Source organism: Lepidochelys kempii, chromosome 14, assembly GCF_965140285.1.
Source record: "Lepidochelys kempii isolate rLepKem1 chromosome 14, rLepKem1.hap1, whole genome shotgun sequence".
NCBI lineage: Eukaryota > Metazoa > Chordata > Testudines > Cheloniidae > Lepidochelys > Lepidochelys kempii.
In genome coordinates, this window is record NC_136393.1 from 43,701,424 (window position 1) to 43,726,840 (window position 25,417).

A 25,417-nucleotide genomic window follows, 5' to 3' on the forward strand; every position below is an offset into this window, starting at 1 on the left:
ATAAGGGGGTCGCACTCAGAGGCTTGCTATGTGAAAGGGGTCACAAGTACAGTAGTTTGAGAACCACTGATCTCGTGCATGGTTTTTGCATTATTTGTGTGTATAAGTTTTGTTCATTGTGTGTTTACATTTTATATAAAAACAATAAAAATAAAGTTTAAAAGAAAAAGACTCCTGAGCGGGGAGGGCTCCAGACATACATCCCTTCTCCACCTCTCCGTGGAGGATCTTCTGTGTGAAACTTCCAAACAGCGTAAGGCTTCTCTGCACACCCGCTGCAATCGAAGTAACTAAATCAGTTTGAATTCACACCTTTGGATAAATTGAAGCCTCTTATTTCAGATTAAGATCATTTTATTTCAGTTTAGCTCATCAGTAAAAGTGTGGTCTGGTGCAGAAGGCATTACCTTCACCCTGTATTTCTTTGTTATCTAATGTCTGTATATTGTGGGTGCGCGTGTGGGTGTGTTTCCTGTCTCTCAGAGGAGTCCAGTTTTCTGCTGCCAACTTCTGTGCTCTGAAGGGTACAAGGCACAGCCAAGACAACCTGAACTCCCCAGTAACAAAGTTTGTTGGTAGTGAATTAATTGAAGGTTTGCCTGTACATACACATGCACTGGTTACAATGAAGTAGTGCAAAAACCTATATGGACACTTTTAAATGGTTTGGAAATGGCTTATATTAATTAAGCTTGAGTCGATTCCATCTTGATTTAAGAATGTCCACACAGGGATGTTCACTGGTTTAACCAAACCACTTTAACTAAACTGGAGCAAGTTTGTGCATAGAACAGCCCTGACATTAACATTAACTTTATTAACATTAACATGTTTATTAACATTAACTTTACATGATGTATATCAAATAGGAATCTGACCACATTAACTGACCAGCCACACTTATGGACTGACATTTGATTATTAGTTTAATAGGAAATGGCTTTTGATAACAGTGTAATGAAGCTTTTCGCTCATTACTGGGCACTGCAGGATTATCACAAGTTTATTTATTTCTTCTGTAGGTTTGGGCTCTGTTCCTGCCATCTCAGTGGAGGGACATCAGGATGGAGGGATCCGGGTGGTGTGTCGATCAGCTGGATGGTACCCACAGCCCGAGGCTCAGTGGAGAGATCTCCAGGGGCAGCTCTTACCATCGGCTTCTGAAAAAATATCCCAAGAGGCCGATGACTTGTTTCAAACAGAGATTGCCATTGTTATAACAGAAGAGTCCAACCAGAAAGTGTCCTGCCATGTCAGGAACACCCGACTCAACCAAGAGAGAGAGTCAGCGATTTCCATAGCAGGTCAGTGCCTGTCCGTGCTGTGCATGGATAAGAACATAAGAATGGCCGTACTGAGTCAGACCAAAGGTCCATCCAGCCGAGTATCCTGTCTAGCAACAGTGGCCAATGCCAGGTGCCCCAGAGGGAGTGAACCTAACAGGTAATGATCAAGTGATCTCTCTCCTGCCATCCATCTCCACCCTCTGACAAACAGAGGCTAGGGACACCATTCCTTACCCATCCTGGCTAATAGCCATTAATGGACTTAACCTCCATGAAATTATCCAGTTCTCTTTTAAACCCTGTTGTAGTCCTAGCCTTCACAACCTCCTGAGGCAAGGAGTTCCACAGGTTGACTGTGTGCTGTGTGAAGAAGAACTTCCTTTTATTTGTTTTAAACCTGTGGCCCATTAATTTCATTTGGTGGCCCCTAGTTCTTATATTATGGGAACAAGTAAATAACTTTCTCCACACCACTCATGATTTTATATACCTCTATCATATCCCCCCTTAGTCTCCTCTTTTCCAAGCTAAAAAGTCCTAGCCTCTTTAATCTCTCCTCATATGGGACACATTCCAAACCCCTATCATTTTAGTTGCCCTTCTCTGAACCTTTTCTAATGCCAATATATCTTTTTTGAGATGAGGAGACCACGTCTATACTCAGTATTCAAGGTGTGGGCGTACCATGGATTTATAGAAGGGCAATAAGATATTCTCCGTCTTATTCTCTATCCCTTTTTTAATGATTCCTAACATCCTGTTTGCTTTTTTGACTACCACTGCACACTGCATGGATGTCTTCAGAGAACTCTCGACGATGACTCCAAGATCTTTTTCCTGATTAGTTGTAGCTAAATTAGCCCCCATCATATTGTGTGTATAGTTGGGATTATTTTTTCCAACGTGCATTACTTTACATTTATCCACATTAAATTTCATTTACCATTTTGTTGCCCAATCACTTAGTTTTGTGAGATCTTTTTGAAGTTCTTCACAGTCTGCTTTGGTCTTAACGATCTAGAGCAGTTTAGTATCCTCTGCAGACTTTGCCACCTCACTGTTTACCCCTTTCTCCAGATCATTTATGGATAAATTGAATAGGATTGGCCCTAGGACTGACCCTTGGGGAACACCATTAGTTACCCCTCTCCATCCACTAGTTACCCCTCTCCATAGATAGACTGAGACACTGCAGACATGGGCAGAGAGTATTTATCATTGTGTCTCTTATTTATTGTCCTGGATCTTCAACGTGCTGAGCACAACTTGGAAAGTCCTGAGCAACCTCTCAAGTCTCTTTGACTCCAGTAGGAGCTGAAGGTGTTTAGCGCCTTACAAGCTGGGATGCCATTGGCCAGATTTTCATAAGAGCTCAGCACCCAGCAAACATCGTTCTTCTCAATTGGGGGTGGGGGCGGGGGGAGGAGGGAATTCTCCTTTGTTCTTGTGCTGTAGTGAGGACTGTGTTGGAACTGCAAGCTATCACTATCAATTTAAGAGCAGGGGTTGGAGTGCAGGTTTTCCAGGTCCTGTTTGCAGGCTAGAGGGCTCTGCAGCAAAGTGAGCAGAATCAGGGTTTGTCTCCAGGAACAGTTAGTTTGTGGCAAGCTGGGGTGTAAATCTCCCTCACGCTAGCCTGGCGCGCACTGTCTGTGTGGACCCTGCTACGTGCACTAACAATTCCGTAGTGCGCTTTGATCTACCCTGCTTTGAAATGGGAACAGTTCAAAGTGCACCAGGGAACTTTTCGTGCGGTGCAGCAGGGTCCACACAGCCTGTTAGTGCGCAGCAAGCGAGTGCAAGGGAGATTTACACCCCAGCCTGCCGCGCACTAACTGTTCCTATAGACGAGCCAAGTTAAAGCAGGGTGAGGTGAGTTGTTCCTGCTGCCTTAGGGAGCAGCCCCTCTCTCCGTTGGGGGGGTTCTTGTGTGTTAAGGTTCTGGACTCTAAGAAATAAAGTCGTGTTACGCTGCAACCTCCCAGCAGGGGTATTTATGTTTGTATCTGACGTCTCTGTGTGTGCTTGAACGTCACAGTCAGTAGGGGTGGGGGAGGGAATTCTCCTCTCTTCTCAGTGTGACTGCTGGGTGCTGAGTGTTTATGAAAATCTGGCTAAAAAAGTCATTTTCCCCAAACAGCAGAAGAGAGCCCTGGGTATGGTCTGAGCATTGCTATTTAGATTACATCTGAAAATACCAGCAGTAAAAGTTCAGGCCCAAAATATGCAGAAACAAAATCTTACCTAATCTTACCTAAGAGTATCTTAACTTTTAGGGAAAAAAGGTCCTGATTTTATGTGTTATTATCTGCCAAATAACTTGGTTAATACCGAATGAAAATTTCATCTCCATAATAATAAAAATGTTGCATTTGTAAAGCACTGTTAATCTGAGGTCTCAAAGTGCTGGTTAGTCTATGATATGCCCAGTATTACCTGACTGTTATGTTCACGGCATACACACTGAGAGTTGAAAACAAAACATAAATACTCTTCCTGTAAGGCTGCAATGTAACTGCTTTATTTCTAAGAATCCAGAGCTCTAACATGCCACAGCCAAATACAGAGAGAGAAAAAGCAGGCTGCTCCCTAAAGCAGAGAACCAGAACTCAGCCTGCCTTGCTCTAGGCTGGCTCTTTGCAGAATGACTTCAGAGGACCCAGACGCCCGCTCCCTACAGAGTCCTCTAGCCTGCAAGCAGCACCAAGAAACTCTTCTGTATTTAAAATGTCAGCTCATAATTTTTACACAGTTTTCAATACACCAGCCACTTGACAAGGATCCTCTAGTCAGCCATTGCTCCAAGGCCCAGGGAAGAGGACTTTGGAGGAATTTTGACTCTGAATTTCCAGGCTCAAGTTTTGTTTTTATTAAAATTCTGCATTAATATATGTTGGGCTAGAATGTCTTGTGTAACTGAGCCCCAGTGAACACAGGGGAGTCAGGGGTGTCAGGCAGCTGGTCACAACCCTCTGATTCTGAGGGCCAGTCTGCACTCGATGCAGCCTTGGGATCACTTAGAACAGCCTAGGGCAGGGGTAGTCAATTATTTTTTGTCAAGGTCCAAATTTCTTGGTCAAGGTATAGTCAAGGTCCAGACACCAGAGAAAATAATAATAATAATGAAAAAAACAATGATAATAATAAGTAAATTAAAAGATTCCAGGGTCCATTCAAAACATCTGGTCGTCTATATTTGGCCTGCAGTCCACCTACTGACTACGCCGGCCTAGGGAATGCTTGAACTTATGCTAGTGGCAGGTAGGTGTTGCATAGCAGAGTCCACCCAACCCCCCCACCCCGTTTAATTAACCATGTTCAGTAACCAGGCTGGGACTTTCATTGGTTTAATAATAAAGCACAAAGGAGCCACATCTCACTGTGTATTTCCCTGTGAGAGTCTTTTAACTAGTCACAGAGTCACCACTGTCACAGTGTCCTGCCTTCATTCTGTGTGTGTTTGCTCCCAAGTCAATGGCCCTTTCTCTTGCAGAGCTGTTTTTCCCAAGAGTAAATCCCTGGATGGTGGCTCTGGGTGTGATCCTGGCTGTTCTCATTGGCTTGGCCAGTTACGGCTTCTGGAGGCAACACAGAGCGAAAGGTGAAGTAATGAGAGGGGGGAACTTGGTGTGTGTGTGTGTGTGAGAGAGAGGTTTAAAAACAAAACGAAAAGTAGAAATACAGGGATTAAGAGGCTATGATTCAATGTTTGGAGGAGTTTCAGGCAATGGGAGCCAGGCTGAGGGTGGAGGGGGAGCTGAATAAATTATGACTTCACATGTGAACCGAGAAGTGTCAAGTGGTTTCACCCTGTCAGATCTCACTCAGGGATCCCAGTCGAATGTGATTCTGAACTACTCCATAGGGACCAGCATGGCTCAGTTTGAAACACTCATGCGGGGCTCAGTGAGCTGGGCTTGGAGCTCCGACATATGGAACTTGGCTGCTTGCAGGAAAAACAGAAAGCAAAGTAGGAGAAGAGAGGGGGCCAATTCTGCCCCCAATTAGCGCCTTGCTAATGCACCCAGATGTGAGCCCCTCTCTGAGGTGCAAGATAACTTATTTATACAGCTAAGCCAAAGCCAATTTAACATAAGAGACAAAAGAAAGCAGAAACTGACAAATATACATACATATCTTATTTGCATACTAACGTTTACCAATCTCCTAGCTCAGTAGGAGCTCTAAGTTAATTAGTTTGAGGACCCATTGTCTCACACTCCTTAATGTTTCTCTTCCTGACAACTATATTTCAATAAACCCTTCAAGTAGCATTTCTTTATTGAATTATAATTTCAATGCTTTCACAATCCCTCCTTTTGGTCAAGCTACGCAATGACCAACAATGACTGGGTTCCACATATCAATCGTTCTTTATCTCTTTGTTCATCAGTGACATTTAAAATCATCAAATTAGCACTCTGGTTTGGGGCAGCTATCTGTGTAGCATGTCTGACACAATTTTGGATACAACAGGAAAGTAACTGAAAACATACAAAAATTATTAGGATTCCAAACAGGAGAGTTAGGGCTCCCTGAAACAACCAGTTTCCTATGCCAGAGAAATTGAAAAGGTTACTTAGCCACTTCCATAAAGAACTTGGCTCTTCGTGGGGAAGATATGCGATTTGTTCTAAGTGGCTAGCACGATCTATTACCTCATTGGTGTTGTCTGCAGACACAGCAGTCTTTTCCAATGAGAGCACAAGTCCCTCCTTTTGCCGCCAGCACTATGTCCAGTGCCTGACGGTTTTGGAGGGCCATCTATCGGATTGCCCTGTTTCTTTGGCCAGGGCTCTTAAACTTTCTCCAGTTTCATTTGCCATTATTTCAACTACTGCTTGTAACCTTAGGAGCCTTTTTGCATGGTGTATTACTCCCCCTAATGGTAGGAAGGAACCGCCAAGGGCCTCTTCCCAGGTTAAGGGGCTTATGTTATTTATATACCATTGGGCATCTGTTAAGTCCCTTCTTTTTCGCCTGAAATTGCGGAAGCGTTCTCGAGGGAAGGTTCCTAGCACTCGGAATTGTGGGAAGAGTCGGGCAGGATAACAGATTCCTGACCAATTAGCTGGTAGTGCGGTATAAGCTCTGGTCCCACACACCCAGTGATGGCCTATTAAGGCCGGGAAGGGTCGGTTGCACCCATTTGTCATATAGGTGTTTGCAAAGGAGGAGTAGTATCCCCCAAAGGGTACAGGGTAATTCTCCTTACGAGGAGTGTTGTTATTTCATGACATTGAAAGACTGTATTGTTTTCACTAATGTTACTGTAGGGGGAACATGAGATTGATTTCTCTGTTTGATCCCAGGTTGAGAAAAAATTCATATCTCCATACCCGGCCCGCCACTTTTTAGTTTTGTTTGAATAATCCCATACACCATTGGCCACAATATGCTGAAGGCCATGGCTTTTCCCCAGATCCAGACCTATCCCATTACACACCCAAAACCAATGACCTTTTCCCTCCACGACACTTATCCATTTAGATGCATTTATTCCCTCCGCTTCCCAAGTGTCATTGCTGTTCCATATTTTGTTAAACGGACGAGGCCCTCCAGTGAGGCCTGGGGACTTGAGTGGGATAGCCAGGACAGGAACACCAGTTTGAGAGTGGGCTGGGATGTGGCTGCAGACCCAGCAATTAGAAATATTAAGGGTCTGAGCTATCCACACCTGCTGCTGAATAAAAGAATTGTCATCATGGTCTCCCCAGACCATAAGATACTAGCAGCCAAGGAACAGCGTCTGCTTCTGGCAACCCTTACAAGAGCGTAGATTGTAAGGTATTGCAGACTGTTCCTCTACGTCTTCTTCTGGAGTCAAAATTGAGTCTGCGTTGTCCTGAGGTGATGCTTGGTTCTCTGGGGATGGTGCCTTCTTACACTGTGAAGCATGTATCCACGCTGCGATGCCAGATAGTTTAACAGCCGTCTGTGTAGTAAGCAGTACCTGATGAGGACCCTTCCACCGGGGCTCCAAGGCGTGCTTTCGATGATGGCGCTGTACGTAGACCCAATCACCTGGCTCGAGGTTGTGGCATGCGTCGGAGGTGGGTTCCATGGGCCAGGCAGCTCGAACCTGTTTATGGAAGTGACTTACAGCTTGCATTAGTCCCTTGCCATACTGAAGGAGCGCTCTGTGAGTCAAGTTCAAATCTGGAAAGGGAGTAATGGTAGTCATAGCTCGCATAGGACATCCCATAACAATTTCAAAGGGACTTAATTTATGCCTTTGGGATGGAGTGGATCTCATGTCCATAAGGACTAATGGTAAGGCTACTGGCCAGCTTAATCCTGGAGAGTCACAAATTTTAGCAAGCTTATTCTTAAGTACACCATTTCGTCTTTCAACTGCACCTGCACTCTCTGGGTGGTAGGGACAGTGCAACAGGTGTCTGGTATGCAATAAATGGTCCAGGTGTTGAACAAGTTGTCCAGTAAAATGTGTACCCCGATCACTGGACAGAGTAGCAGGAATTCCCTTGGCAGGCATAATATGATTTAACAAACATTTGGCAACAGACTGTGAGTCAGCCTTGCGACAAGGAAAGGCTTCACTCCAACCAGAGAATAAACATACCATAACCAATATCAATTCATATTGTTGACACTTAGGCATTTGTGCAGGAACGGTGCTTGAGGCAGGTCCCGGAACCCCTGGGCCACTTTTACAGGTTTACCAATATTATGGCTTTGGCAAATGGTACAGGCTGCACAGTGGCGGGCTGCAAAAGAGCTAAAATGGGGGGCCCACCATCCTGTCTTAGTTACAGCAGAGACCATCCCCTCCTTTCCGACATGCGAAACACCGTGTAGCAGGGCGGCCAGAGACGGGTAGAGTGAAAAGGGGGCTACAAAGGCACCAGTAGGCGAGCGCCAAAAAGAATCGGGATGTAGAGAGCAACCTTGGGCAACCCAGGATTCTTTCTCGGTTTCTGGGGCAGAGTCTTGGAGCAGGGCGAGGTCAGTGAGGGACCAGGAGGGTAAGAGGAGAGCAGAGAACAAGGGAATCAGACACTGCGACTAGGCGCGCTGCAGCAGCTAGACCACGCAGGCAGGGGGGTAAGCCTTGGGCAACAGGGTCTAAAGCGGCAGAGAAATAAGCCACTGGGCGGTTCTTTTCTCCGTGCATCTCAGTGACAACTCCAAGTGCACACCCAGATTGTTCGTGGCAGGAAAGGATAAAAGGCTTAGAATAGTCAGGCAGCCCTAAGGCAAGGGCAGAAGCCAAACCCTGTTTGAGGGAAACAAAGGCAGAATTGGCCTCAGGGGGCCACAGCATGGGGTCAGGCACAGAGAATCGAGTGAGTTCCTGGAGAGGTTTTGCAAGGGAGGCATATTGGGGAATCCATTGTCTGCAAAATCCAGCCATGCCGAAAAACTTCTGGACCTGGCTTGGGGAGCGGGGTCGGGGAAAGGTAAGGATAGCTTGGACGCGAGTGGGAGAAAGTGCCTGGGAACCCTGGGAGAGGAGAAAGCCAAGGTATGTGACAGAAGCTTGACAGAGTTGTAGTTTAGAGCGAGAAGCTTTGTGACCCTTATTTGCTAGGGCAGTAAGGAGCACTAAAGAGTCAGTTTCAGAGGCAGACAATGAAGCAGAACAGAGGAGTAGATCATCTACATATTGGACTAGTGTGAACCTGGACAGGAAAACAAGGTCAGCAAGGTCTCAGGCTAATGCCTGGGAAAAATAGGATGGGCTTTCAGTATATCCCTGGGGTAGTGTGGTCCATGTGTACTGTTGCCCCTTGTAAGAAAAGGCAAACAGGAACTGGGAGTCAGGGTGAACCAGGACAGAAAAGAAAGCAGAGCACAAATCAACAACAGTAAAATGAGTTGCATCTGGTGGGATAGAAGCTAGAATCTTTGAGAGAGGCAAGTTTTGATTCTGTCCACCTATGATTTGCCTCTTTCCACCACTGCATGAAACAATCAACCTCTCCTTTTGCCAATTTAGTTTTAGGTTGGCCGAGTTTGTCTTTTAGGACGTCTACTCGGTCTTTGTCCCAAGATCCTAACAGTGGCCACTGAATTTTGGGATTCTCCTGAGTTAGCCTTTTGCATTCCCATACACATCTTTCCCCCCCCTCATCCCCTCCAAGGTCAGCCTTTTGAAGCCATCCCCCACCCATGTCATGAGGTTTTCTGTTCATTAAAACACAACAATGCTAGCAACAAGACAAACACCACAAAACATAGATCCATGGTATTCTGTGTATATGTGTGTATATAAAGTCTGCTGCAGTTTCCACGGTAAACATCTGATGAAGTGAGCTGTAGCTCACGAAAGCTCATGCTCAAATAAATTGGTTAGTCTCTAAGGTGCCACAAGTACTCCTTTTCTTCATGGTATTCTGAGTTATTCTTCCGCTGGCGCCAGCTTGCTTGTAGAGTCTAAAAACAAAAGAAACAATTTCCACCCCCCTGGTGAGGACAGATTATTGCTTAATAATAATACCACTTTCTTTTACAAATTTCCTTGCTAATTGCAGGAAAAACAGAAGAATTACCTCCAGGCTGTACTTATTTTGTTCTATAGTCAGGCTGTTCTATAGTCAGGCTAGTGAATTACCCCACTCACTGGTCATTTATGAAATTCATGAGGTGGTGTACCTCAGTTTCCCCTCTTGTGCAACAGACCATGTTTGCAATAGTTTCTCTACTGTACCGAGCTTTAAGTTTATTCTCAGGTAATAGCTGAGACACAGCTTCAGATTTTAGCACTATACACACACACAAAATTCTCTTTTGCCTAACATCCCTTGCACTGTGATTACTCTTTTACACAACTGAACCCCGATTACACTTCCATCTTGTACAACTAGACACAGCCAGGAGCAGCCAAGTTAAGTTCCAATAGAAACCCCTTACATCCTTTAGTGATTTTGATTACATTACCCAATAGTCAAACAATTTTGATCAGATTCTCTCTCTGCCTGCTGCCTGCAGCAGTCCCTTATAGACCATTTCTGTGGGAAAAGGGCACATTTTCCCTCAGAATAGCTGTAAAGGCTTCTGGGGACAGAAGCATAGTGGTGGTAGTAGCCACTCTATCTGACCCCATTAGCCTATACCATTTTCCCAGAAATTTACAGGAGTCCGGAATCTTCCTAAAATACATAAACCGAGCCAGCGTTCCTTTAGGGAACTGTCCCGACTTAGACGTCTGGTTACCCAAGCAGGAGGACTTTACACACCAATCACACAAGAAGGAAAGTCGGGTTCGTCAGAGCGATGCCCGGTGCAACACACAAAAGGAGCCCACAGGCTACTGCCTCAATCGTCCTTGCTTTCACACCAAGGGTTTTACCCAAGGCGCGGTGCGGCTGCGATTGTGCAGATTTCACTCACGCAGACCGTGGGGACAGGAACCCTTTGGTCAGCCGATCCCCAGATGGAGACGGCGCCCAGACTCAAACACACCACAGGGAGGACGGATAGACACAGAGACAAGACAGTCCTCAGTCCGGACAAAACACAGAAATAATTACCTGACCAGATTCCTGATGTCAGATCCCGGGATCCCTACCAGAACAGAGTGGGAACCAACAGCTTCGATGGCGTAGACTTCACTGTGGTCATGCACCCTTCCGTTCTGGCGGAGGACCGCTTGGGCCAAATGCCCAGGTGCCGGCTTGCCACGACCGTCCTAAGAACATTCAGGAGTCACACGGCCCCAGTGAAGACGGTTGCCATCTCGGTGGAACCTCCAAATTGGCAAAGTCAGATTCAGGACTCACATAATTTGTCAGACCACTCTGTTTATTAGCAAAGCGCTTTGCTAATGCACCCGGATGTGAGCCCCTCTCTGAGGCTCAAGATAACTTATTTATACAGCTAAGCCAAAGCCAATTTAACATAAGAGACAAAAGAAAGCAGAAACTGACAAATATACATACATATCTTATTTGCATACTAACATTTACCAATCTCCTAGCTCAGTAGGAGCTCTAAGTTAATTAGTTTGAGGACCCATTGTCTCACACTCCTTAATGTTTCTCTTCCTGACAACTATATTTCAACAAACCCTTCAAGTAGCATTTCTTTAATGAATTATAATTTCAATATAATTCATTCTACTTTCACACTGCCCATGCCCATGGCTGCATGGAGGAGCCTCCAGCTAATACCCCTGGCAGGCCGTGGTACCAGGCTGGAATATAGGCTGGTGACCAGGGTAGGGAAGGACCTGGGATGGGTCTCTGCACAGCAGCGTGGCAGGAGGGTTGGTAACATAGCCAGAGAGGGGTTTAGCCAGAAAAGGGCCTGGGAGAGCGGGGAAGCAGCAGCCTGGGAGAGGCTGCAGAGAAACCCAGAAAGGGACAGACGGTGTAGGAAGCAGCCCAGGGAAAAGCGACTCAAGGTTACTGAGCAGAGTGAACAGTCCCTGCATATTTAGGGTCGCTGGGCTGGAATCGAGAGTAGAAGGGGAACCCAGGGCCTCCCATAGCATCACCTGGAGGAGATGGACGTAAACCCCAATGGTGAGGGTAGGAGGACTGACTGAACCCTGGGTAAGGGATTGCAAAGTTGGAGAGATGGGAGGGGGCTAGGGATGAGCTGTCTGAAGTCTAGAAGGATTATTGAGCCCAGAGAATGGCTGTGACCCAGTGGGGGCAGGGGAGGGGAGCAGATTGTTTAGCTACTTTACTCATTGGACTTTTTGTTGATCCTGCAAAGGGGAAGGGCCCCGACAGAGCTTTGTGCAGAGAACTGAACCCAAAATTACTTCACCACAAGTTACCCCTCCAGCAGCTGCAGACTTTAGACCCCTGGGGAACTACTGTCTGAGAGGGGAAACTGAGGCGTGGCAGCACCTCCATGCTGGGGAGAAGTATCCTACTATTGTACACACTTCTAAATTAAACCAGTGAAACTTTGTGTGTACACCTGGCCTAATACAAAGAGACCTTCTCTCAACCCCCTCACAACAGCCAGATTTGAGAGGGGTGTGACTGGGACGCAGACAGTGGGGTGGCTTCTGTGGGGAGACTTTTAAGTGGCCACGGGAGGGGATACGTCATCGTGTCCCCACTATTGTGTGCTACCATGACTCAGTCCCAGGCAGCAGGGACACTGAGTGCAAAGGCCCCTGGACAGATCTGTCTGAGTGTCCATTTTTTGTCTGTCCGCCTCTCTCACCCTAGTGTGACTGTGCTAAGTTAACAGTAGTGATGTGCCTGTAAACATGATGGTGAAATCTTACCTCTCACCATTTTCTCCCCCTAGAGATGCTGCGATCTGATCTGGAGAGACAGAAAGGTCAGTGTCTGGGCCAGTGGGGCGTGTTAAAGCTTTTATGTAGCTATTTGCAAACAATGAAGAGGATGAGAAAGTACCAAGATTCTCTGTAGATGGGTAATTTCCAATTACACCAAAGGGAGTTTGACTGACATCTCGAGATCCTCACAGAAACATGATTCCCTCAGGCATCCTGCTGTACTAATTAAACCAGCGTTTATCAACTCGCAGGTCATGACCCTCTGGAATGGGGTCATAGAAGGCTATTGTGGGGGGGGGGGGTGAGGTGTTGAAAATATTATAACAGTTGTAAAGAAAAGAAAAGAAAAGAAAAGAAAAGAAAAGAAAAGAAAAGAAAAGAAAAGAAAATGTCCAGAATAACTTTGGGGCTGCCAAAACCTTCCGAGTTTGGGAGGTCACATACAGTAAATTTAGTGGTTGTGATGGATTATCCAGGCTTATCTTAGTTATTGATATATGTTTTACTCTGACTTTTATAATAAATAAAAGGGGGTTGTGAAAATTTTTTACTTTAATTGAGGAATGAACAACTTGAAACGTTTGAGACCAGTGCATGATTGGCTCCCTCTCTCAGAAGGGGGACTCTGAAATCTCATTGGGGATTCCCCTTTAAACTCCCTTGGGCTGTGTCTACCCACAAACTTTCATGAGTTTAACTGAATCAGTTGAAAAGCACCTTGGGTAAAATTGGTGCAAGCAAAGCAGGGCCTTGTGAGGCAGTGTGTTCAGTGCACAGAGCATCGTGTTGCCCTGATTGCCCCGTTCACTGTGCCATTGCTCACTGTGATGTGATCATGTCCAGTGGCCTTCGCTGGTGGCCATGCTCAGCGGGCAGAGCAGGGGCTGTGCTGAGAGCTCACTCTCTGGTTCCTTGTGTCGCTTTCATTCAAATCTCAGCCTAACCCGGTTCTGGATGTAAGGTTGGGCCCAGTCAATCTGCTCAGCTCACAGACCCACTGACCAGGCCTCCGACTCTGGTCTGCCCCTGAGCCCCTCTCTGTGATCTCACAGAATGGGTGGCTGTGGGATCTGGTGTGCAGTGCTTCAGAGCTGCTGAGGCCCCTACGTGGCCTGTGCTTCGGGATCGCTGTGGATCCCCTGTCTTCTGACAGGCCAGTGGCCATGTAAGGAAGGGGACCCTCAGTGCCCATGGGCTGCATTCTTTCACTGCTGCTTTCCATGAAAAATAGAGATTTTTGTATTGTAAATATATCACTGCATCCCAGGTGTTTGGGGCAGGGGAGCCGGAGGTTTGGGCAGGTGTGGGAGGTGATTTTGTGTCTTTACTGCAGGTAGCCAGGCTCTTACTGAAGTGATGCCTCCAACTCTCCCCATCCTGTCCACACACAAACGCTCTCACCTGAGTTTAGTGGGGCTTTCAGTCCAGGGGAGCTGGCCCATCTCGGGCTGAGGGTTAGAGCCCAGGTAACACTTTCACTTGGGCTGGTAACCTGCCCATTCTACAGTGAGGACACAAGCTAAATCACTCAGTGCTGACAGTCCTCCAGTGCCGTCCCATGATTCCCCCAGGTGTGCTAGAAGCACAGACAAGTTCTCCCATAATTCACTGGGAAAGAATCAGTGTGGCTTAGCTGACTCAGCACCGAGAACCATGGGATATGTTTCCAGCAGTCCTAGGGACTCACACGGGGTGCGCAGCACCAGTGTGGACACAGTAACTGGGGTAGGGCTTTGCAGTGGGGCTGCTCACACCCAGGTTAGGTTAACCCAGAGGCTCAGAATGGGTGCTGATCATCTGGGCTAACTGCAGTGAAGACCTACTCTGGGTGGCATTTCAGACTGAGGAGGGGATACATCTGCCCCCTTTGGCCACAGGCAGAGGTGACATTAAATTTGGGAGGGAAAGGCCTTGATTTCATTATTCTAAACCCAGCAGCCTTCATGGCAAGTAGCTGCCTCAGTGCACTCTACCCCAATTTCTGTCACTACATCAAACAGTGAGGGAGAAGCACACTGCTGAGAAGTTCTGATCAAATTATCAGCCATGAAATAGCTCTGAATGCTGTCACTATAAGGCTTTGGAGTCTACAACCTGAGATGAAGGGGGCAGTTTGTATCTCTCAGATCACTGGTTTCAGGCTCTCTGCAAAGTCAGGCAGACATTGCTGTATTGTTGCAGCTGGTTCTCTTTGGAAGTATTTATTTTTATTAGGGACTTATTGTATTAGTGTTTATCAGTTAAACCCAAAAGTCAGAAGCCCCAATTATGGAGCACAATTATGTGGCAATTTTTAAAAAAATTGGAAATAATGTAGCTGAGCAAATGACTGCATAATCACGTTACACAAGGGCCTGACAACAGTGTAGTCAATGGGAACAGCTGTAAGCCCATGTATGTATAGATAATAGTAGAAAATACTCCTGTAAATGTGCCATATGTTAAATCGCATCCTCTTCTTTATGATTTATTTGTAGAAGAACATCGTGAAGAAAAAGGTAATGTTTCTTCGTTAATGTTAGCAAGGAGGGAATATAACTTATACTTCCTAAGCAGCTATTGAGGGCTCTTATCAAACAGAACACACTCTGCTTTATATTGCATGCCAAGTAGAGCTCCACCATAACCCCTTCCATTCTGCACACGCTAGCTATGTTTACCAGTGCCCCAGCCACTGAAATAACCTGGGGATTTGCTTCCTAGTCATTGACAGAAGGGAGCAGGTGAATGTATTATTTTGTCATTTACTATATATTTAGTGATGGGGAAATGTTAAGTTGTAATAATATTTCTAACTTCCCCATCAGGGACATTCCCCATCAGGAAGGTGGTGGCCAGGGAGAAATTGTCTGCACAAAGGTTGGAGCTGGGATTAGACATATCATTGTGAATTGCTAAACTTTCAGACATTTAAGTTGTGATTCATTTTTATAACATTTCATGGCACATTTTCACAAATGTATTAACTTAGAGTTGACATTTGGGACAATTACCTAGGTACTGTAATGTGATTTTGTGCAATAACTCTTGACTGGTACATTCAGTAAACAGAATCTTTGCCAGATTTGCCATAGCAGATCAGACCAGGGAAGAAGCTCCTGTGGGATCCTGTCTCCCTGTTGCTTCAGAGAAAGGTTCCAGAAACCCCAATAAGACAGTCATGGAATACCCTGCCCAGAGGGGACGTTTCTTCCTAGCTCTAGGCAGTTCAGGATCAGCTTATGCCCTGAATTGGGAGGTTTTACATCCCCAATAATTTTGCAGTTCTATCTAACATACTGTGACTGTCCTCACTCTCCCTGGATATGTATAATGCTACTCAGGTCTTGGTCTGAGTGATACCTGATGGGGAAGAGTCACTGTGTATTTCTTGGGAAAGTATTTCAGTGAAATTGAAAGGCAGCAACTTAAAAAAATGGGAAAAAACTGTTGAGAGCGGGTGACTAGGACCATCCGATAATCGATTTACCATCTCCGTGCTGTTTGTTAGTCTGTGCACCTCTGCCATGTCCTCTGCTGTCTCCTCTCTGAACAGTCCTAATAATAACCTCTCTCTCCCCACACTGAAGTCTTTCCATGCTATAATTAACACCTTCTCCCTTTTCTGAATCCTCCACCCGCAATTTCTGCTCTGTCCTGTTGGAGATAGTGACCAGTAGAGGCACTGACTTTCTAATGTGTGTGTGTGTGGGGGGGGGGTCTCGATCCCCTGGTTCTGCCCCAGGCTCCATCCCCAGCTCCACCCCTTCCCCCAAGGCCCTTCCCTGCCTCTTTCCAGCCTGTTCCATCCCCTCCCCTGAATGCACCCAGCCCTCACTCCTCCCCCTCCCCCCTCAGCGCCTCCTGCACGCCGCAGAACAGCTGCTCTGTGGCAGGTGGGAGGTGCTGGGAGAGAGGGGGAGGTGCTGATCAGAGCTGCTGCTGGCGGTTGGGAGGCACTGGGAGGGGAGGGGGGTTGGCTGCCGATGGGTGCTCAGCACCCACCATTTTTTTCCCATGGGTGCTCCCTATGTGTTCATCTACATGCTTTTGGATTCTATTTTTAATTATAATTTCAACCAATTTACTGGGATCTGAATTAAAGTTAGCTAGGCTGTAATTCTCCTTATCACTCTTGCACTTTTTAAAAAATATAGGGTGCAACATTTCCTACCTTCTTTTCCTCTCCATCAGTAGATGATTTTAATTAGATGCATATTTTTGCTAGCAGCTCAGCTGTTTCATTCTTAACACTCCTTCAGGACTGCTTGTTTAGGGCTGTGCAAGTGTCTGGATCTGTTGTGAATGCCTAGGTGCATCTTTTGTCTAACGAGTTAAACTCCTTTTAGGTTTTTCGCTCCCATCCCTTTTTTATAAGCATGAATTCAGATCTATTTATTTATTCGCAAAAAGAAAAGGAGTACTTGTGGCACCTTAGAGACTAACCAATTTATTTGAGCATGAGCTTTCGTGAGCTACAGCTCACTACATCAGATGTATCTGATGAAGTGGGCTGTAGCTCACGAAAGCTCATGCTCAAATAAATTGGTTAGTCTCTAAGGTGCCACAAGTACTCCTTTTCTTTTTGCGAATACAGACTAACACGGCTGTTCCTCTGAAACCTGTATTTATTTATTGTTTTCTAGGGAAACTCTTCACTGAATTTGGGCTTGGTAAGTTCCATTTCCTGCCCCCCACATACACACCCTTAATATAATCTGTGTTCTACACTGTGTCCTGCTCAGTGTGTCTGTGTTCAGAGGAGTTCTCATTTCTCTCTCTCTGTGTTTGCTTTCAGGGCTGAGAAGAGCCCAGCTATATGCAGGTACTGTACCAAAAACTGACACTTCATTCACGTCAGCATCCCACCTGCCCCTGAGAGCTCTCTCCTCATTTCCCCAGTGCACCAGCACTTTCTTACCAAAAGCAATAGGCTGGAAACAGCAATGTCACTGGGGGCAGATGGAAAGGGGCAGACAAAACCCAGGTTTATTGCACAGCAGGGACATGCCCCCTTTGGGAAAGGGCTGATTAGTGAGGAAATGCTGCCCCCTGGTGTCACCTTTCTAGGACGGTACCTGGGCTCTGCAGGAGGGACATTCTCAGCTGTCCATAATTAAACAGACCTGCTCAGCTCTCTCCTCCCAGCAGCAGCATCGCTACGCTCACACCAAGCTTTAGCCACAATTTCCTTCTAGCGTAACAGGACCAGACAGGAGCTGTTCAGTGTCTCCCTGGATCTGGGGGGAGGAAGGCCCTGTCCCCACTGCCAGGGCAGACAGGTTTTAAAACCAGTTTGTGACACTCCCCTGACCCAGTTACAACAAACAGTGCCCAGACCATGAGGCAGCTTTTCTGTGGCTGAGCTGTGTGTGCGTTTGCTCCCAGCCTGCAGCCTGACCGTGTGTGTGCCCTGGAGCCTGCTGGGGGAGTCGGGGCTGCTCCAGCAGGGATCAGAGAGCCCAGGGGCCATGCACACACATTGCAGAGCCACTGGCCCAGGGGTCCATGCACTCCGGGGTATCCTACCACACAGAGCTGGAGGAGGGGACACCCAGGGCAGTTACACAAACACCAGTTACAGGGTTGCCACCTCTGAGGTGCAAAAAAACCAGGACATCTGCCTGCTCCACATACACCGCCTGTCCCCTCACCCCAGGCACTGTGTCCCCATCCCACCCCTGGATGTTCTCTGGCTGTCCTGGATGTCCCTCTTGTTCCTGGGGCTGGGCCAGGCACCAACCTCGCCAAGCAGGACATGGTGCAGATCTACTCCCCTCCCACCCCAGTAGTGACCCCCACATCCGGTACTTGAACCGTGTAAATGGGCCCTACTGGTCCCGCACTCCCCATCTCACTTGGGGCTAGTAATGTCCTGGGCAGACTCACAGATTTCCCAGGTCAGCGACCTGAACAAAGGGACAATCCTGGGAAACCTGTCCCGGTTCCAACCCTAGGTCCTGTCCAGACAGCACAGTAACACCCAGCTGAGCTGGATACAGGCAGCCAGACATGTGCCAGCCTAGGCCCCTGGCAGGGATGCTGAGCTGCCAGCTGCCAGGGTCACGAACATGTTAACTCTGCCGTGTGCCATACACCACGCTTAGATCCCCCAGGGCCCTGGGCCCAGCCCCAGAACAGCTGTAACCTAGACTCCTAGCAATGCAGGACTGGAAGGGACCTCGAGAGGTCATCTAGTCCAGCCCCCCATGCTGGGGCAGGGCCTAGACCATCCCTGACGGGTTTGTCCTGTTCTTACAAACTTCCAGTGACGGGGATCCCGTAGCCTCCCTTGGACCAGGTCCAGAGCTTCACTGCCCTGAGACTTCGACAGTGTTTCCTCATCTCCAGCCTCAGTCTCCCTTGCTGCAGCTTGCACCCATTGCTCCTTGGACAGGCCCTCACCCTGCCGGCTGCGGGCACTGGGGGTGTCACCAGGTGTGATCATCGCTATTATCGCTCTGAATGCCTGGGGGTGCTGGGCTGGCTCAGGGGGGCAGTGAGGGCAGCTGGGACCTTTCACTCCCCAGTCACCGATCTCAGCCCAGGCTCAGAGTCCAGTTCCCAGCGAACAGGAGCTCATGTCGTAATTCTTGTTAACGGCAGCCTGACCGGCCATGTCCGCAGGGAGGCCAAGGCCTGAAGGGGCCGCAAGGACGGTTCCTCCCCAGGGAGAGGCTCCAGCAGGTGTCAGGCCTGAGCCATGTTGACAGGACAGAGCGGGGCTCACACGGCCCCTGTGACGTCCTTGTACCCTCGATACCCAGAGCTCCAGCAGGAGGGGTGTAAACCCCACTTGTACCCCCAGCACTGAACTCACTGACACTGCCCCAAGGCCCCCTCTCCTCCCGGGGTTGAAGGGGGGGAATAAATGGCACTGGAAGAGAGGGGCCAGGAGACCATGGCGCCATCACTTTTACTGATAGGAGGGCTAGGTCTCCCATTTTTTACCGGCTGTAAGGGTGAGCGATGGGGGGCGGGAGGGGGCAGAGAGGAGCGACCATGGGGGCAGGGTGTTGGGGGGGAAGAGGCGGTGCAGGGGTTGAGTCTTGGGGAGAAGGGGCGGTGCGGGGGTGGGGTCTTGAGAAGAGACAGTGTGAGGGCCGTGGCTCGGGGAGAAGGGGCTGTGTGAGGGCAGGGGTTCGGGGAGAAGGGGTGGTGCGGGGGCAGGAGCTCCAGGAGAAGGACCCACACGGGAGAGCGGGGCCATGGTTCAGGCACCAGTGGCCCCTCTACTTTTAGGGAGCTTCCATCATTCCTGGGGAGAGGACCATCCCGGATCCTGATCCACGGGCACATCTGTGTATTTGCCGGGTGCACAGAGCTCTCCAGGTGGAGACACTTTCTCACTGACCCAGGAATCGGTGCTGGGAGGCCCCACTGCCCAGAAGGCCAAGGACTCTCGCTCCCCTGCTCTGGGGGTGAAGGGGGGGACCCAGGGGCTGCTGTTCCAGTCCCAGGAATGGGGTGAAGGGGACGTGGACACAGACAATGTCCCCGCTTGCGCTGTGAGGGGCAGACCTGGCTCCACGCTGGGCTTCAGAGCCTGAGCTCTAGCCTGAGCGTGAACGTCTACGTGGCTATTTTTAGTGCCAAAGAGGGAGCCCCACAAGCCTGAATCTGTCCACCCCGTTCAGAGACTCGCTGCGGCGGGCTGTGTACATGAACCCAGAGTGTGTCCAGAGTCTGAGTCTGAAAGTTCCCAGCGCGTCTGATCCAGGGCTGGTTAATGAGAGCGAGGGGGGTGGCTGGCGCAGTCGTTAGATGGAGACACCGGGGCCCCTGGGGCTCTGGGACGGTCTCTGTGACCATTGTCTGCTCTGGGAGACGCCCAGGTGCAGCTGCAGAGGGTCTGTGCCACCAGCATCGTCCATGGGACAATCGCTCTGGGCAGAGTTCAGGCTGATTTGTGGGGGTCTCCATTTTCAGCCTGATTTTGGGGGCGAGATCAGGGGCTCAGGGGGAATTTTTTTACCCAGGGCAAATTAAATGGCAGCTCTGGAGTGTTTCATAGCTGAAGTCCTGAGTCTGACCTGCCCGTAACTGCGTGTCTGGGGATGTTGACAGTCACTCACTGCAAGTCACTGGGATTTGGGCTCCTCAGTTGCTGGGACATGTTTGAAATGGAGCTGGGTGAAATGTTTTGGACAAATAGTTTATTTGCTGCAAAATTATATTTCGGGTCGACAGAAACTATTCGCAAATTCATGTCGAGTTTGCTGACGAGTTTCAATGAACAGAAAGGTGCCGCCGCTTCCCTTCCAGCCTTTAGCCCCGTGGCTGGGCCCTCAGCGGGGAGCCCCCGGTTCCATCCCCCCGTGGGACGCCATGAGGGCTTGAGCTGCTGGGCTCTGGGGGTCTGATGACGTCCCCCTGTGTCTAAACACTGCCCTGGGCATTGGGCCAGAGCGTGGGAGTGAGAGTGACTCTGCAGCCCAGGGTGTCGGGCCCTGACCTGGGAGACCCAGAGTCCAGCTCCCCTGCTCCAGTCACCCTGTAATTATTGATCCATAACCCCAGTGACGGGAAGGGTTACGGCCCCTGGCACACCAGTGTCTCTGGCCATGTCTGCCGGGGTTTCCTTGCACCGGTGCAAACCCCCAGGGCAGACTGGCTGTGCGGATGTGAACTGGGACTGGTGCCTGGTGCAGCTTCTCCCAGATGGAGGGGGCAGTAAGCGGGGAAATGCCCCCGTCCCCCCCACTGCCCTGGCCTCATTAGCAACGGCCTATTAGTACGCATTTATCCCCCACCCCAGAATCCTCCACTGCACGGCCGCCCCAGTGAGCCCAACCCAGACCACTGCCCCATGGCGGACGGGCTGGGCCAGGAGAGGGGAGGGGCAGACTGTGGGGCAGATGGGAGAGAGGGAAGGGGCGGGAGGGGCAGACTGAGGGGCAGACTGGCTGGAAGGTGGGGCCCGTGGGGCCCGCCAGCATGGAGAGTCCCAGCTGCGCCCCCTGGGGCAGGGCTGCACCCCCAGTGTGTGTGGGGCCTGCACCAACCTGCTCTTAGCGAGAAACCAACCACACATGACCCCAAAGCAAGAGAGATTCCCTGGGGCCTGCCTCGCCCTCACCCCTCTGGCTCCTGCCCCTCCCTTACCCTTTTCTCACCCCTGTGCCCACCTGGACCCTGCGTCTATTCTGACCCCTCCTCCTCGCCCCTCCCCTTCTTCCCACCCACTTACTGCTTCCCCAGGCCGCTCTGTCCCCCACTTTGCCTCCCTGGCACGTGCCCCTGCCTTCCACCCACGTCTGCCCCACTGGAAACCCCCTCCCTTCCCCTCCTGCCCTCCTGGCACCTTCCCCTCTCCCTCAAACATCCTCTGCACCCTGGAGCCCACCCATCACTTCACACCCCCTCTATGTCCTGGCATCCACCTCTCTCTTTTCCCTCCTCTGCTGCCATGTCTCCCGCCCCTTCCCTCTCTCCCATCTGCTTCCCTGGTGCCTGCCACTTCTCTCTCCCCCTCTGCCCCCTGATGGCCGTCCCACCCCTCACCCTCTTCTGCTGTCCTGGCTTCTGCCCTTCTTACTCCCCTCAGCCCTCCTGGCACCTGCCTCTCTCCCCACCCTCTCTGACCCCTGGCACGCACCCTTCCCTCATCCTCCTGTGCCCACCCCTCCTCTAGCCCCACTCTGACCCCCCGGCACCTGCCTCTCCCCAATGCCGTCTCCTAACACCTCCCTCTACCCACCTGCCCCTGCCTCTCTCCTTGCCCCTCTCTGCCCCCTGGTGCTTGTCCCTCCCCTCCTCTGCCCTCCCTGTGTCTGCCCTTCTGCTCAACCCCCTCAATCCCCCTGGCACCTACCCTTTCCCTTACCCCCCGCCGACCCCTTCCCTCCTTCCCTCTGCCCCCCCAAAAACCTGACCCTCCCCTTGTCCCCTTCCTCCCTGGTGCCCCCCCCTCACCACCCTCTGCCCCACTGACCCCACTCTCCTCTCGCCCCTCTGCCACCATCATCCATGCCACCTTCTCTTTATTTCTCACTCTGCCCCTCCCCTCGCCCTCTGGCTCCATGACACCTGCACCCCTCAGCACCCCTCTAGTCCCCTGATGCCAGCTCCTCCTCTGCCCCAAATCCCAGCTCTACCCTTGCCCCCTCTGCCTCCCTGGTGCCTGCCATTTCCTTTGCCCCCTCTGCCCGCCTGGTGCAAGTCCCTCCCCTCGCCCCCCTTTGGACCCCTGGTCTCTGCCCTTCCCCTCACCTCAGCACTGGCCCGCCCCTCCCCTCCCCCTCTCCTAATCTCTGGGTCCCACCCCTCCCTTCACACTCCTCTGCCCCCCTAGATCCTGCCCTTCTCCACACCCCTCTCTCTGCCCCCTTCGGCTCACCTGCTCCCTCACCCCCCATTCTGCCCCCCGGCACCAGTGCCTGCCCATTCGCTCCCCCCCATGGTTCCACCTCCCCACGCCTCATCATCTCACCCCCTGGCAGCTCACCCTCCCCTTGATTTCCCCTGCCCCATTGGAGCTCCCCCATTCCCTCACACCCCTCTGCCCCCTGGTGCCTGCCCCTTCCCTTGCCCCCCGCAGCCCCCTGGGGTCCATCCCCTTCTTCTCCCATGGAGCCCACCCCCCCCACCCCCTGCAGCACCTGGGATCCTGCCCTTCGCCCCCCCTCTGTTCTTATGGTGCCTGCCCCTTCCCTTGTCCCCTCATTGCCCTTCTGCCTGCCCCTCCCCTCTACCCCTCCCCCCTCTGCTCCTGTCACCTGCCCCTCCCCTTTCCTCTCCCAGCATCAGCCTCTCCCCTCCCCCCTCCCCCACTGACACCTTCCCACCCCTCCCCCGCTCCTCCTGCCCCTTCCCCCCATTGTCTCCTCACAGGCAGAGGGGCCCTGACTCCCCTCAGGCAACAACCCCCCCCCCAGTGATTAACGGGGACGCAGGTTAATTTCCCTTCGATCCCAGTGACCAGCCCCTGCCCCCGGCCCTGACTCTGTGACTCTCTCCCCAGTGGACAAAAAGAAAAGGAGTACTTGTGGCACCTTAGAGACTAACCAATTTATTTGAGCATGAGCTTTCGTGAGCTACAGCTCACTTGAAGTGAGCTGTAGCTCACGAAAGCTCATGCTCAAATAAATTGGTTAGTCTCTAAGGTGCCACAAGTACTCCTTTTCTTTTTGCGAATACAGACTAACACGGCTGTTCCTCTGAAACCTCCCCAGTGGACGTGACTCTGGATCCAGACACGGCAAGTGCCTGGCTCGTCCTGTCTGAGGATCGGAAACGTGTGAGCGACGGAGACACACGCCAGGATCTGCCCAACAACCCTGAGAGATTTGATTATTGTGTCTGTGTCCTGGGCGCTGAGGGGTTCGCGGGCGGGAGGCGTTACTGGGAGGTGGGGGTGGGAGACAAGACGAGATGGATTCTGGGGGTTTGTCGGGAATCTGTGAGCAGGAAGGGGAAGGTCACACTCTCCCCTGGGAATGGATACTGGGCCGTGCGGCTGAGGGACGGGGGATACGAGGCCCTCACCTCCCCCTCAACCCCCCTCCCCGTGAGCGTCCGGCCCGGCCGGGTGGGGATTTTCCTGGACTATGAGGCGGGCGAGGTCTCGTTTTACAATGTGACTGACGGGTCCCGTCTCTTCACGTTCACTGACACCTTCTCCGGGACGCTCCGCCCTTATTTCCGTCCCGGTCTCAACGCTGGGGGTAGAAACGCGGCTCCCCTGATCCTCTGCCCGGTCCCGGCTCCGGCCGGGGGGAATCTCGGTCCCTGACACTGACCCCGCGGCACAGACCGGCCCCCCCAGCGCTGCTGCTCCTCTGTGGGGGGGCCGGTTACTGCAGCTACTGGAGTTTTTGTGCTGACCGGACGCTGCCAGTTTCCCTTTTCCACTGGAGGGTCCAGTCGAAAACCGGACACCTGGCAACCCCCAGCCCTCACCTTGCCCCGTCCCCTGCCCCGGGGTACCAGATGGTGGGGGATGGCGTCATTCACTCCTGCCAGAATTTTCTACCCCTGTGAAATCTCAATGTAAAATAGGAAATAAAAAAGATTATTCTAATTTAGAAAATAGTATTGTAACAAGGGGTAAATATAAGAATACTTTAATTTAAATTTCACAGTATTTCAAAAAAAGGCATCTAAACATATTTTTAGAAATGGAATTATTTACATTTTTTTTTTTATTCTTCCCTCAAATCTGTATTGAAGTTTAACTTTTCTCAATAACATCATTTGTATTTCAACTGTGGAATTTCAGAAAATCCAAAATATTTATCTTCACAAAATAAACGATTAAACTGTCAGATGGGGTTGTTCAATTACAATGTACGTGTGTCATAAACATCACAACTACACACATGTGCAGCTGCTCTCTCCCTCTCCTCCTCTCTCTCTCTCTCCCTCCAACCCCCCCTTTATTGTCTTGACTGGTTCTCTCTGGGAGGCAGGGCACATACACCCACCTCCTGCACTGCACCTTTGAAAATTAATAGCTTAAAAAGGATAGAGTTAATGAAGCAATATATTTAAATTCACTCATACAAGATTATATAATATTCTTTGGAGTTCTGTCAGCATTAATTCACTTTCTAGCTGCATATAATCGGTAATCAAGATATGACCCTTCCTTGCTTTTTCTCACAAAACATGGTGCCCAACCTCAAGTGCTGTATTCTTAGATACCAGGGGTCGGCAACCGTTCAGAAGTGGTGTGCCGAGTCTTCATTTAGTCACTCTAATGTAAGGTTTTGCGTGCCAGTCATACATTTTAACGTTTTTAGGAGGTCTCTTTCTATAAGTCAATAATATATAACTAAACTATTGTTGTATGTAAAGTAAATAAGGTTTTTAAAATGTTTAAGAAGCTTCATTTACAATTAAATTAAAATGCAGAGCCCCCCCGGCCCTTGGCCAGGACCCGGGCAGTGTGAGTGCCACTGAAAATCAGCTTGCATGCCGCCTTTGG

The 25,417-nt window shown here is 50.0% G+C and overlaps 1 protein-coding gene across 1 annotated transcript in view; it reads left to right on the top strand.

Annotated features, from left to right (window-relative positions):
- The window catches only part of LOC140898051 (butyrophilin subfamily 1 member A1), a 42,326-nt gene extending 17,570 nt beyond the window's left edge, over positions 1–24,756 (top strand). The window contains exons 4-10 of the mRNA XM_073311487.2: positions 1,023–1,304; positions 4,780–4,887; positions 12,519–12,551; positions 14,988–15,008; positions 17,136–17,162; positions 17,288–17,314; positions 23,664–24,756. Of these exons, the coding sequence (XP_073167588.1) occupies positions 1,023–1,304; positions 4,780–4,887; positions 12,519–12,551; positions 14,988–15,008; positions 17,136–17,162; positions 17,288–17,314; positions 23,664–24,223 (1,058 nt within the window). The 3' untranslated portion in view covers positions 24,224–24,756. The remainder of the gene's footprint in view (positions 1–1,022; positions 1,305–4,779; positions 4,888–12,518; positions 12,552–14,987; positions 15,009–17,135; positions 17,163–17,287; positions 17,315–23,663) is intronic.
- Positions 24,757–25,417: the final 661 nt, after the last annotated feature.